Source organism: Trichechus manatus, unplaced genomic scaffold (assembly GCF_000243295.1).
Source record: "Trichechus manatus latirostris isolate Lorelei unplaced genomic scaffold, TriManLat1.0 scaffold00036, whole genome shotgun sequence".
Lineage (NCBI taxonomy): Eukaryota > Metazoa > Chordata > Mammalia > Sirenia > Trichechidae > Trichechus > Trichechus manatus.
The window spans coordinates 6,949,543-6,964,127 of NW_004443972.1; the positions used below are offsets into that span (position 1 = coordinate 6,949,543).

General features: G+C 37.8%; 1 protein-coding gene across 1 annotated transcript in view; it reads right to left on the minus strand.

Moving 5' to 3' along the window:
- The window catches only part of ARL5A (ADP ribosylation factor like GTPase 5A), a 57,113-nt gene that overhangs the window by 21,797 nt on the left and 20,731 nt on the right, over nucleotides 1-14,585 (minus strand). Inside the window, exons 2-4 of the mRNA XM_004375380.3 lie at nucleotides 10,044-10,104; nucleotides 9,504-9,651; nucleotides 7,564-7,647 (exon numbers count right to left, since the gene is read on the minus strand). Of these exons, the coding sequence (XP_004375437.1) occupies nucleotides 7,564-7,647; nucleotides 9,504-9,651; nucleotides 10,044-10,104 (293 nt within the window). The remainder of the gene's footprint in view (nucleotides 1-7,563; nucleotides 7,648-9,503; nucleotides 9,652-10,043; nucleotides 10,105-14,585) is intronic.

Here is a 14,585-nt window from a genome sequence, read left to right on the forward strand (position 1 = left end):
GTACAATGACAGATACATTGACCAATGGAACAGAATTGAGAACCCAGATGTAAATCCATCCACCTGCGGTCACCTGATCTTTGACAAGGGCCCAAAGTCCATCAAATGGGGAAAAGACAGTCTGTTTAACAAATGGTCCTGGCAAAACTGGATGTCTATCTGCAAAAAAATGAAACAAGACCCATACCTCACACCATATACAAAAACTAATTCAAAATGGATCAACGACCTAAATATGAAACCAAAAACTATAAAGTTCATAGAAGAAAAAGCAGTGTCAGCATTAGAAGCCCTAATACACGGCATTAACAGGATACAAACCATAACCAACAACACACAAACTCCAGAAGATAAGCTAGATAACCAGGATCTTCTAAAAATCAAACACTTATGCTCTTCAAAAACTTCACCAAAAGAGTAAAAAAAGAACCTACAGATGAAGAAAAAAATTTTGGACATTACAAGCCAGACAAAGGTCTAATCTCTAAAATCTACAAGAAAATCCAACACCTCTACAACAAAAAGACAAATAGGTAAAGGAAATGAACAGACACTTCACCAAGGAAGACATTCAAGCGGGCAACAGACACATGAGGAAATGCTCATGATCACTAGCCATTAGAGAAATGCAAATTAAAACCACCCTGGCATTACTGGCACAAACCAAAAACACTGGAAATAATAAATGTTGGAGAGGCTGCAGGGAGATCGGAACTCTTATGCACTGCTGGTGGGAATTCAAAATGATACAACCATTTTGGAAAATGATATGGTGCTTCCTTAGAAAGCTAGAAACAGAAATACCATAGGATCCAGCAATCCCACTCCTAGGAATATATCCAAGAGAAATAAAAGCCATCACACAAATAGACATAAGCACACCCATGTTTACTGCAGCATACTTCACAATAGCAAAGAGATGGAAACAACCCAGATGCCCAAGAACAGATGAATGGATAAACAAACTATGGTAATACACACAATGGCATATTATACAATGATAAAGACCAATGATGAATCTGTGAAGCATCTCACAACATGGATGAAACTAGAGGACATTATGCTGAATGAAATAAGTCAATCACAAAAGCACAAAGATTGTATGAGACCTCTACTGCAAAAACTCATGTAAAAGTTTACACACAGAAAGAAACAATCTTTGTTGGTTACGAGGGATGGGAGGGGTGGGGCGAAAATACTAAACAGACAATAGATAAGTGGTAACTTTGGTGAAGGGTAAGACAGAACACAATACTGGGGAAGCCAGCACAACTTGTACAAGGAAAGGTCTTGGAAGCTCCACAGACACATCCAAACTCCCTGAGGGACTGAACTGCTGTGTGGAGGAGGGCTGTGGGAACCATGGTCTCAGGGAACATCTAGCTCAATTGGCATAACACAGTTTATAAAGACAATGTTCTACATTCTACCTTGGTGAGTAGTGTCTGGGGTCTCAAAAGCCTGTGAGCAGCCATCTAATATACTCCACTGGTCTCACCCCTTTGGGAGCAAGGGAGAATGAAGAGAACAGGATACAAGGAAAAGATCAGTCCAAAGGACTAATGGACCACAGCTACCAAGGCCTCCACTAGACTGAATCCAGTACAGCTAGCTGGTGCCTGGCTACCACCACTGACTGCTCTGACTGGGATCACAAGAGAGGGTCCCGGACAGAGCTGGAGAAGGATGTAGAACAAAATTCCAACACGTAAAAAAAGACCAGATTTACTGGCCTGACAGACTGGAGAAACCCCGAGAGCATGGCCCCTGGACACCCTTTTAGCTCAGCGGTGAAGTCACTCCTGTGGTTCACCGTTCAGCCAGGGATTGGACAGCCCCATAAAACAAAACGGGACTAATGAGGCACAGCAGTCCAGAGATGGGGACTGGAAGGTAGGAGGGGATGGGAAAGTTGGCGACAGGGAGCCCAAGGTTGAGAAGGGACAGTGTTGACATGTCATGGGGTTGTTAACCATTGTCACAGGGCAATACATGTGCTGTTTAATGAGAAACTATTTTGTGCGGAAAACCTCAACCAAAAGAAAAAAAAAAAAAAAAAAAAAAAAAGAATTATCTATGTGAGATCAAACTGACAACAGCAACTCAAAAGGTTTGATGGGAAGCCTAGGGGACAGTGAGTTAAAGACAATGGTGATGGAATAATTTGGAAAAGGACAGTGAGAATAGCAGCACAACTGGAAGAACATAATCGATGTCAGTGAATTGTACATGTAGAAATTTTTTAAATGGTGTATCTTTGGCTATGTATAATTTCACCAAAAAAAAAAGGTCCTCTAACGTCGAAAAGGGAGAGTGTTGACATGCTGTGGGGTTGTTAACCAATGTCATAAAACAATATGTGTACTGACTGTTTAACGAGAAACTATTTGTTCTGTAAATCTTCACCTAAAATACAATTAAAAACATTTAAAAAATAACAAAATAGAGAATTCATAAAACGCAAAAATAAGAAACTAAGCAACTCAATTAAAAAGTGTGCAAAAGATCTGAACAGACACCTCACCAAAGAAGACATACATATGGCAAATAAGTATATGAAAAGATGTTCAACATCATATGTCGTCATTAGTTGCTGGCGAGTCAGCTCCAACTCATGGCGACCTCGTGTCTCACAGACTGAAATGCTGCCTAGTCCTGTGCCATCTTCATGATCATTGGTTATGTTTTAGTCCATCGTATGTCATTAGGGAATTGCAAATTAAAACAGTGAGATAACACCACACACCTATCAAAATGGTTAAAATTCAAAAACCGACAACTCGAAATGGCAGTAAGGATGTGGAGCAACAAGACTCTCAATCATTGCTGGTGTGAATGCAAAATGGTACGGCCACGTTGGAAAACAGTTAGGCAGTTTCTTATAGTCTTATAAGTTGGAGTACTGATACTATCTGATTTCAAAGATCCAGAAATTTTGCTCCTAGATATTTACTCAAATGACTTGAAAGCTTATGTCCATACAAAACTTGCACATGAATGTTCATAGCAGCTTTATTCATAATTACCAGAAATTGGAAGCAACTAAGATGTCCTTTAATAGGTGAATGGATAAACTGCGATGCATCCATACAGTGTAATATTATTCAGTAATAAAAAGAAACGACCTATCAAACTATGAAGAGACATGGAGGAACCTTAAATGCATATTGTTAAGTGAAAGAAGCCAATCTGAAAAGATTAAATACTGTCTAATTCCAAACACGTAACATTCTGGAAAAGGCAAAAGTATTGAAAGAGTAAAAAGATCACTGCTTACTAGGGGAGGGATGAATCGGTAGAGCAGAGGGGATTCTAAGGGCAGTGAAACTATTCTGTATGATACTGTAATGACGAATATATGGCATTATGCATTTGTCAAAACCCACAGAACTATGCAACAAAAAGAGTGAACCCTAACGTAAACTGCGGACTTTAGTTAATAATGTATTAAGTTGGTCCATCAATTGTAACAAAAGTATCAACGAACGCAACCGTGGACAGGGGGAGGAGGAATATATGGAAACTATACTATCTGCTCAATTTTTCTATCAACCAAAAACTGTTCTGAAAAATAAAGTCTAGTATTTTTTAAAAGTTTAAAAATAAAATAAATATTACTAGTACATTTTTTAATTTGGTTAAAAGGAGTTATGCAAAATGTTTTATATGACTTCGTAGAGTGAATTTTAATTATAATGTCCTTTGTAGAATGACAGGTATTAATGTTAGCAGGGTTAAGGACAATATAATTATCTGAGTAGCAAAGTCAGAAAGGGATACTGCTAGAATGTTAACAATTTTAAGATTTTATGTTCAACTAGTTTCATATATCTACACAAAAGGCAAAAATTTGAAGGGATGAACTTTAACTAGCACATATTCATTATCAAGGATACAAATATTTTTCTCTTATCCTAAATGGCAAACGGCACAATTATCAATAGTTGATATGTGGCTGAGTCACTGAGTAGATGAACTTTCCATAGGATTTAATTACTATCTTCCAGTTTCAATATCTTTTGCTAGTGTGTGTTGAAGTCTTTTATATAGGCAGGTTTGCTAACGCTAGCATTTTCAAAGACCAAACATCTGACATTAGAAATATTTGGCACAAGTTAAAACACCCAGTTCATGCTATTTTATTTATCAGGAATTTGTGTTCATCATTCTTAGTGACGAAATTATTTGGAGAAGCCTCTAGACTGAAAATTAGAAATTACAATAAATAAAGCTATTTATTGAAGACCCTAAAAAAACCAAATCAAAACAAAACAAAACCCCTCATATTGAATATAATTTTTTTTTCTAAATCTCACAGGCTTGAACATTTTTTATTTGGAGTTCATGATTTTTTAAAACAAAGCTATTTATAATTATTTAGGAAGAGAGGAAAGAAAAATTTCCTCTGCTTTTTATTAAATAACCTCAGAAGCAAATATACATTACAATAACAATAGAAAAGATAGATTAAGGTTGTTCATCAACTTGACTTAACAAGAGGTCAAAATACAAAGTGAACAATTCCGTACACATTTTAAACACTTTGAAAACTTTATACTACATAGTACAGATCTCTGTTCTTAAGCGTCTGAAATATATTTTAGTTTAGTCAAGGGGATAAACAACAGTAATTGCAAGGCACATTTACTTAGCATCTTCTGTATGTCAGACATAGTTGTCGATTTGTTTCTCAAATCTTCATTTGTGAAGATAAGTCCTAGAAGTTGAGTCATTCTGAATAAAATTTTGTATTTTTATGTTTAGACTATTCTAAAATTCACTTTACACTTGATCTAACATGAAGCTTTAAGAAATATTTTAAAGTTTTGTATTTGTAATACATGTTAAGCATCATTATCAATGGTGATGATAACAGTAAGATTTGGCTGTTTATTATGGTATTATTGTGGCCGTGTGTCTAAATTTGCTTTTCAATCATACATTGTTTCTTTGATCCATTGATCCCTCTCTAGAATTCTTACAAATCTTCTCAAATCTACTGTGTCTTACTGTAGCTCCCAACTTCATCCATCATTTCTTTCCTCTCAGGTAGTCATCCTATTCAGTCTCCTTTCACTTTCCAGCTAAGTCCTACTTAAGTCTTTTTCTTTTTTCAACCTAGCAAAGAGCATGAGTTCCTGAATAAGAGTGTCTAAGTTCAAATGTAGGCTCTTAAAAAACTGGTCAAGTTGCATAAGCTTTCTGGGCCTTAGTTGCTCATCTGTTAACAGATGAAGTTAAGTGACCTGTCCAAGTTAATGCCACTCGCTAGTAAAATTCAGTGACTTTGTTTGGACTTGACTACTGTGCCCTTTACATACTGACCTTGCTACATATTGGTCAATTAGAGTAAAAATCAAACAGTGAGGGCTGATTACTGTACTAACAGAGTAAAAAATATAGCCAAGAAACAAATGCATTTGAATCTTATTTTTCTTTTTTCAAAGTCTTTATATGACAACAATGGAACAACCCTTTGGTATATATTAAAGAATGTTGCTTTTAACAGAATACAAAATGGAAAAGAAAAAATCCTTAGTCATCTGCCTCTTTTATGACTTACTGCTTGTTTCCCCAACTAGAACTGGTACTAGGTGTGTGGCGAAATGGGTTCCTTTCTGTGGTCTTTTGCCTTGGTTCTTTGGAAAAACAGCTTGAGAGATTTTCCCCCTAAGCCCTGAGGAGGTACCTTTGTCCTAGTTTTCTACCTTAGAGGATTTGTTACCTTCGTCCAGTTTGATTGACATTTCCTGGGCAAGCTGTAAATAACTTGGTTTGATACTTTTCATCTGGTCCTGGACTGCAGCCTGCCCTGTGATTGGTAGGCACCTTGTAAGGATGGGTCAATAGACTATGCAAATGAGGTGAGTTATAGCCTACTATGCAAATGAAGTTTATGTGGCCTACTGAGAGGGGCTTGGTCAGTTCATGGCCCTGGTGGGAGCGCCATGCCTTGAAATTGACAAGGAGTTCATATGCTTAAGCATCCAGCGCCACAGAGGTTTTTCAGACAGAAAATAGCAGGAAGAAGCAGAATGAAGAAACAAGAGAGAAGCAGCAGAAAAAGACAGAGGCGGCAAGGAATCTCCTAAAAGAGCTGTAACACAGTCAAAGGCTGTAACTCTGAAGTCAGCGACAGGCCCAGAAAGGGCCCAGGGGCAGTAATAGATGGCAGGGCCAAGAGAAGCCTGTCCTTGGGAGTGCTGAAAGGAGGCCTGCATGGTCGAGGAGCTGAGAGAACTGCCCTGCACTGAAGAAAGGAGGCTTTGCTTACATGCTTCCTGATCCTGCATTGTAGCCAGTTGATCCTGATCCCGAATTGTACCCTGTTCCTTAATAAACCACTTAGTTTTAAGTATGGTCTGTGAGTTCTGTGCGGCCGTTGCAATGGATTATCAAACCCAGAAGAGAAGTAGAAAGTGCCGTGGGAGGGACGGCTGGTGTCAGAGTTGGTAAAAAGGTTGAAGAGTGGAGGTATGTCTGATCTCCACCTCACAGGGATCAGCCTTGGCTGACCTTGATTCGCATTATCCCCCCTGAAGTTAGGCAGGTTCTGACGCTACTATTACTACTACTCCTACTAGTCTCATTTTACAAGGTGTAAGACATATCTTTTTAAAACCCCCAGAGGTTTAGCATAGCTGTCAGGATAGAGTCCGTAACAGTGGAAAGTGTATTTTGGTGGGAATGAGCACTGCAAGGAAAATGAGGAACCTCAATTTACAAAACCACTTTACTGGGTTTTTTAAAATCTTGAAAGGTTACATGAAACATGCCAAATTTCTAAATACAAATTTCAAAAGCATATCATCAAATCAATATTAAAACATAAAATTTCATTACAAAGGCATTCCAATTTTCTTTAAGCTTTAATAAAATTCCATTGAAAGAAAAATCTACACTCTACACATCTAAACATTAATTTCTCTAGCCAACCATAAATATAAGTTGAGAAAGCAGCATCTACAATAAAAAGCATAAAAAAAATCAATTGCCAGTACAGTAATTATTATGACTTTACAGTCTCTATTATAATTACTAAGTTGACTGTATTATTCAATTTAATCAATTTTTAAATTATGCTACCAGTAATATTTTTCAAGGACTAAGAAGTGGCTAATCATACAGTTTTGTTTAGTCAAAGGGACAATACTAGAGAAACCTAAGAGCAATAACATTTGAATGTTAGTCTGATAACCAAGTAACAATCAAGACTTGCTATGTACCTTGGTATTTTAAAATCTCATGTCCAGTGTTAACCCTCTATACAATTAATCTATTCAAAACAAAAAATGAAACCACATTTAGGAACACCTTTGCCCAGGAAACTTCTAGACCAAATTTATATAGGATAACTGAAATAAAGCTCCACAATTTATTCCACAATCTTTCTGCTGCTTCCAAATATACCTCCAATTTGGCAAGTGTCAAAATAATAAAGCAGGCATGGCCAGTAAATACATATTTTTAAAAATTAAAATAAGGTACTACCCTCACAAGAAAGCAGAAAGAACAAGTTTGATACAAACATCCTCATACCTCTAATGCAAAAATACTACTTACCTCATGTGCTAACATTTTATAGAGTTCTTCTCTAGTTACTGAAATCCTTTCTCTGTCTGTACTGTCCACAACAACTATTACAAACTAAAAATAATTATAAAACAAAATTATTAGTGATTACATAATTTGATATTTGTGAAATTAAAAAGTGCTTATTTGATTTACAGGTTACAAATGTCAAAAAATTAGAATTTTATGGTATTGTTAGAAAACCAGAGAGACCTACTACACACTGATGGACCTAAATTAAAATCTGATCCATTTCTAGATCAAGTATATATACTAATTTTTGAGAAAATATGATGCTAATATTTTAACCAATATATAACAGATACTGGTTTTCTAGTATACTGAATATTAATGAGCCTATATCCATCTATTTGCATTATAAAATCCATATACACATTATGGTCCTAAATTCAAGTTACTTCTAGGTAGATATTTATCAATATTAATTTGAAAACCTCAAAGGCATGTGTATGGGAATAAATTAACGTTGACAGTAAAAGAAACCAACTTTTCAAAAATCAACAAATCAAAAAATCAAATCTTTATGAAAACCATGCTGTTTTCTTTATATAAATGGCACCGGCTACCTGCAAGCAGACCGTTTCCTAAACTGACAATGAGGCTGGTATCAGAAGATACGATAAAACATATACAAAGGAGCTGTGCGGGGTGAGCCACACTGCACCTCTTCCCTAACTCCACAAGCACCAAAACGTCCAAGGACAACAGGAGTAGCTGTAGAGTTAACTTACTCATTTTATGATGACATTTGCAATGCCCAAGTTTATCCTGACTGCCTATTATTAACATTCACTATTTTTCAAACCTAGTTTTTTTTAATTTTCAAATAAACTATTGTGATTTGCAGGGTTTCTTTTATTCTTCAGATTTCATCAATAGTAAGACAGATGGATAAAAGAATCACCCCTGTACTTCTCTTACTTGATAGCTCACTGATAGGTGGCTTTGTTACTATAAAACCCACCCTATTTCAAGATATTTTCATAAAGCTGTTAATTTTCAAGGTGTTGGCATGAATTTGAAACCTACAGCATTTATACAGGAGCATGAACTACATATGGAGCCCTGGTGACACAGTGGTTAATAGCTCGGTTGCTAACCAAAAGGTCGGCAGTTCAAATCCACCAGCCACTCCTTGGAAACCTTACGGGGCTCTACTCTGTCCTATAGGGTCACTATGAGTCGGAATTGACTCGAGAGCAATGGTTCGGTTGTTTTTTTTTTAACCACACATACCTTTCCTTCTCCAAAAAAATATGAGCAAATGCTTAATGCAGTGTTAGGATATCAGGTCATTACAGAGACACTTAATAGCTATCTTCATGTACTTTATGAATATATGTTTTATTTATAATCAACATTACAAAAACAATTGTCATAGCCTTTCAATTCGCAAGGTCTGTACAAGGAAGCTCTCAAATGTCACAGACGTGAAATGTTCTCTTGGGAAGTAACATGTAAATAAAAACATATGATCATGTCTAACTTGCTTTAAATCAAAAAAAAAAAAAAAAAGAATAATGTGTATTTGTGTTACATAAAAGAAAATGCACACTAAAACTTTGGCCAGGATTCAAACCACCAAAGCTCTCTCATTTAACTAGGATTTCCCCCACTCAGCCAAACACAAATATTAAGAAATAAATGAAATTACAAACTGTGAGATGGAATTCATTATAAAACAACTCTTAAAGACAAGTTCTAGAATCAACACACATTCAGACGAAACAATTACCAATTCTCCTTACAGATGTTCAATAAAAGTGAAAACATAAAACAATGACTCTAAAACAGGGAAGCAAACACTCTACTATGCTTAAACTCTGATATTAACCTGTTACTAGGGTTAAAATCTAGGTGTTTCCCAAGCATTCAGTTCATAGAAGTTTTAGTGTATTAAGAAACATTACCTCAGTGTTAGTATAGTAAGTGTTCCAGGAAGAACGAAGAGATTCTTGGCCACCAATGTCCCACATTAGGAAACGTGTATTATTAACCACTATCTCTTCTACATTACTTCCTATTGTAGGGGATGTATGCACCACTTCATTCATAGAACTGAAAAAAACAAAAATTTCATATATATTACAATTAGCAAGGAAATTAGCTTGTTTGAACAATTTTTCAATCAAGGGACAAATCAGCATGACCTCTTTTTATATTTTATACCCAAATATCCCTTTTCTACACCACAAACAAGAGAGAGCTAAGGGTTTGCAAAAGAGCTTTAGTGTAAAACAACTGAACAACATGCCCAATGTCATATAAATTTCTAGCTCTCTAGAAAGAACTGCTTAAATTTGTTTCCTGGTTTATGGCCAGCCTGCTTTCTTACAGAGTAGCTTAAGGTTCCATATAATTTTTTATTGCCTTCCTTAATCAAAGATCTTCTGGGTAGAAAAAGTAACTAGAAACTAAATAATTAAAAAAAAGAAAAAGTTGATACTTACAATTGGTAAAGGATGGTAGTTTTCCCTGCATTATCCAGCCCAACAATGATAACTTTGTGCTCTGAAATTAAAAAATAATAATAAAACAAAAAAAACCCATGATTTATTAATTATAAACAAAAGTCAAAAGTTCCCTCTTTCACCCATTTCTTCTATCTATGTATGGTACAATTCAGTGTATGGCATTTAATACATTTTTAGAATTCAAAAGAACATCTTAGCAAGGCCAGCAGCAATGTGCCATTAGTCTCACCTTCCCTCACTCCCCATTCTACATAGAGAACTCAGAGGCACTCTGCCCTTAAGAAAGCCTGTTCTCAGTAATGTATATCAAATTGTAATCACAACAATTTACAAATGATTCAAGTGTAAATACTTTACAATGGATGAAACCACTCAAGTTTTAACTGTGGAATTTTAGGCTTCAACTAGCATGCATTTGTGACGTAGGGTAAATGGGAAAGAAAAACAAAGGACAGCCTTTTATATCGGGTAGCAGAAGGTCAGTCCCCAGCATATGAGTATATTTAAACTATAGGGCCCTTCTAACATAACATGCCCTAGATATGACAAACAAACCTAAGGACATATGGTTATGGTGGTAGTGACGCTCCCCTCCCCCTGCTTCTATGGCATCACTTTCTCCTAGGTTTCTTCCTCTGTATCTTGACTCCTCCCCACCCCCCAGTGACTCCTCTTTCTTGAAACATTCCTCCTCTCACATTTTTGCAAGCCTCCTTTAGGATCCATCCATTTCCATGCTGTCTATCACCCATTCCCAAAGACAGCAGCATGTGGGAGAAGCTCGTGTTCGAAGATGGCCTCTGGATATCCATGCCCTTATGTGGTCCCCTCCCCCTGAATCTGGGCTGGCCCTGTGACTTGCTTTTAACTAACAAAAGGCAGCAGAAATGATGATGTGTGACTTAGAGGCTAGATCATCAACCTGTAGCTGCTCCCTGGCTCCCTTGGAATACTCGTCCTAGGGAAAGCAAGCCACCACAGAAGTCCAAGAATGCTATGCTGTTGAGCATGGCAACCCAGGCTAATCCTATGGAGAGGCCTTGTAGAGAAAGATGTACCGCTGGCCCCCAGCTCTGCTAGCCATTCCAGCTGAGATCCCAGACACATGAATAAAAAAGCCATCTCAGATATGCAGCCTAGTGGAGCCTTCAGTGACTCTAATCCCATCTGCCATCTGACTGTAACCAAATGGAAGTCCCTATGCTAGAACTTCCTAGCTAAGTTCAGACAACTCACAGAACCATGAGAGAGAATAATAAATTATTGCTTTTAGTCACAAAATTTAGGTTTATTACACAGCAACAGATAACAAAAACTTTATGGAAAAATATAGGAGATTATGTGACCTTGGGCAAATGACTTATTTCTCTGAGCCTAAGTTTCTTCATCATAAAACAGGGACAATACTCCCTATCTTTCAGGGCTGTGTAATAATTTAGATAGCACACAAGCAGAGTCTAGCACCAAGAGAGAGCTTCCAGCCTGTGTTCCCAATTCTCTCCTAGACTCCAACCTACCTAGTGGACAGACACAGTGTCACTCAACATATCCAAAACCTGACATTCTAAGCTATTTCTACTTTTCTTCCATAATTTGCTTTATGGTACTACTATTAATTCAGATGCCCTTGGAGTTTCTTCATTCTTTTCCTCAACCTCAACACCTAATTTGTCACCAAGTTCTGTTGATTCCACCTCAGAATTACATCCTAAAATTGCCTCCTCCTCATTGTCCTAGTTGAAACCCTCATCATCTATTACTGTAAAACCTTCCCTAAGTGGACTATCTCCAATCCATCTTCCCACTATTTTCAGAGTAATTTTTCTAAACTATAGATCTGATAATGCCACTATCTTACTTAAATTAATGGCTTTACTTTTTGACAGGAAGACCAGGTACAAGTCCTCAATCTTGTAAATAAAGCCAGTGAAAATGGACTAGGCTTGGGGACTTCCGGGAAACATGGCGCTATAGTCAGAAGCACCATGCCATCCTTCCACAGCAAATATCAGAAAAACTAAGTCAAACAGAGTCACACGTCAATCCTGAGACCCTAAGCATCAAATGAAGAGATAACGAATTCAGCCAAGCACTATATGGAATAAGAAGCTGACAGAGGACAGACAGAAAGGAGAGATACATGCAGAGGTCCCCTATCAGCTACCGCAGCACAGATCCGCCACCTTGGACTCCTATCGGAGATTGGCGAACAGTGCGTATGAGAAAGCAGCTTCACCGAGTTTCCAGCAGGAGACAGAACAACTGGTAACCAGCAATACAGTCCTTCCCAACTCCCACCCTTCTTCACCCCCATTTAGCTTCCTCTGCTTCCAGCAGCCACAGTCTCTTGGCCGGGAATCACCAGCTTCAACCCGGTGTTACTTGGATTCCACCCGCCTTCAATGGACGGCTCCCTGAGTGCCTTTTCTTGGCTGCTGGTGTTGCTTTTTTCCACTTCTTTAGATTTCTTCCTTACCTCTCACCACCTCCCCCTCCTTTCTCTCAAATACCTGGTTCCGTGCACCATCTTTGCTTCTTCCTGAAAGGCTGAGAAATGCCGCTCAACTGTGAAACTGCCTCCCAGCCCCTGCCGCCACACTGGTGGGACCCTTGGGGCTTTTTTGTTTCTTTGCTCTGATTTGTTCTGTATTGTTTGTTTTATTTTCTCAGCTTAGGAGCCTCTTCTAGCTGGGCAGTACCCCGCAGCTGGGAAGCTACTCCGTTACTCCGCGCAGATGCACAGGGACATCCCTGGGGGCATTTTTTTTCTTTTTGGTTTTGTTTGTTTTCTTCTCTTATTCTCCTTTTGTCTTTCTTCATTTCCAGTTTCTCGATTTATTCATTTTTTTCTTTTACCCTTTTTTTCATATTTGTTTTTCCCCATTTTTCAGTCTCTCATCTCTCCACTCCAATAGCAAGCTCCCTTAGCACTCTTTTTTGTCTGTGTGTATGTTTTTGGCTCCTGTTCCTCTCTCTTCTCTCTCATCTTTCCCATACCCATCCTAGCTCCACACATCACAATCTACCCCCTCCTTCCTGCCTACCTGCACCATGTGCTGAACATCACACCCCCAAGCAGCACATGCACAGCCTATTGGAACATGCCCTGCACTGATTCCCGGTCCGCGCTGTCAGCCCTGGTACGTGCCACCAACAACCCATCCAAGAAACTCCCCTTCAGCTGGACTTGCCCTGCTGTACCATACCTGAGTGACTGACCCTGCCCATTAGAGAAGGAGGTAAAAAGTATTGTGCCCACAGACGAGCAAACAACAAAGAACACACAGCCTGCCTGCTCAGACATAACCAAATAAAACAAAACAGCAAGACGAAACAAACAGATCTACAATCAATAAATGAGAAAATAACCACTGAATGCCCCGAAGACAGCAGACAATATCAAAACATTTACAAAAACAGGACAGGATGGTTCCAGTAGGCGTCCAAAATAAAACACCAGATGACCTTCCAGTAGAAGAAAAGGGACTAGGACTAACTAAATGATATGGAATTCAAATCTCGAATATTCAGAAATATCCAAGAGCTGAAGCAAAAAGCTGACAAAAATGAGGAAAAAATAGACAAATACATGGAAAATACAGACAAAAAAATGAAAGAATTCAGGAAACTAGTGCAGGAACAAAACACTAAAATAAATTCACAACTAGAAATCATACAAAAAAAATTAGAAATCCAAAAGATAAACAAAAAGATTTCAGAAATAGACAGTGTCAAAGAAGGGCTGAGGAGCAGGTTTGAAACAATGGAAGAAAGGATCAGCGAAATTGAAGACAAACACTTGGATACAACTCTGAAGAAAAATCAGAAAAAAGAACGAAGAAAAATGAAGAAACCTTGAGAATTATGTGGGATACATTCAAAAGCAAAAATCTGCGAGTGATCAGAGTTCCAGAACAGGGGGGAAAACAGAAAACACAGAGAGGATCACTGAAGAATTGCTGACAGAAAACTTCGCCAATATTCATGAAACATAAAAAGCTGATCATTCAAGAAGCTAAACAAACCCCATATAAGATAGACCCAAAAGAAAATCACCAAGGCATATCATAATCACACTCGCCAAAACCAAAGACAAAGAATCCTGAGAGCAGCTCGAGAAAAACAAAAAGTCACATACAAAGGATATACAATAAGACTAAGCTCGGATTATTCGGCAGAAACCGTGCAGGCAAGAAGGCAATCGGATAACATGTATAAAACCTTGAAAAAGAAAACTGCCAGCCAAGAATAATATATCCTGCAAAACTCTCATTCAAATATGATGGTGAAATTAGATCATTTCCAGATAAACATAAATTAAGGGATTATGTAAAAACCAAACCCGACTTAAAAGACTTATTAAAGGGAGTCCTTCGATTGGAGAACAAACATCAGACCACAGGCTGAATACAGGACACAGGATTGTACTAGCCAGATACCAACCTAGGAAATGAACTCTTAAGGACTATCGAAAACCAGAAGAATTACAACAGGGAACCAGAGAGGTTAATCTGTAAA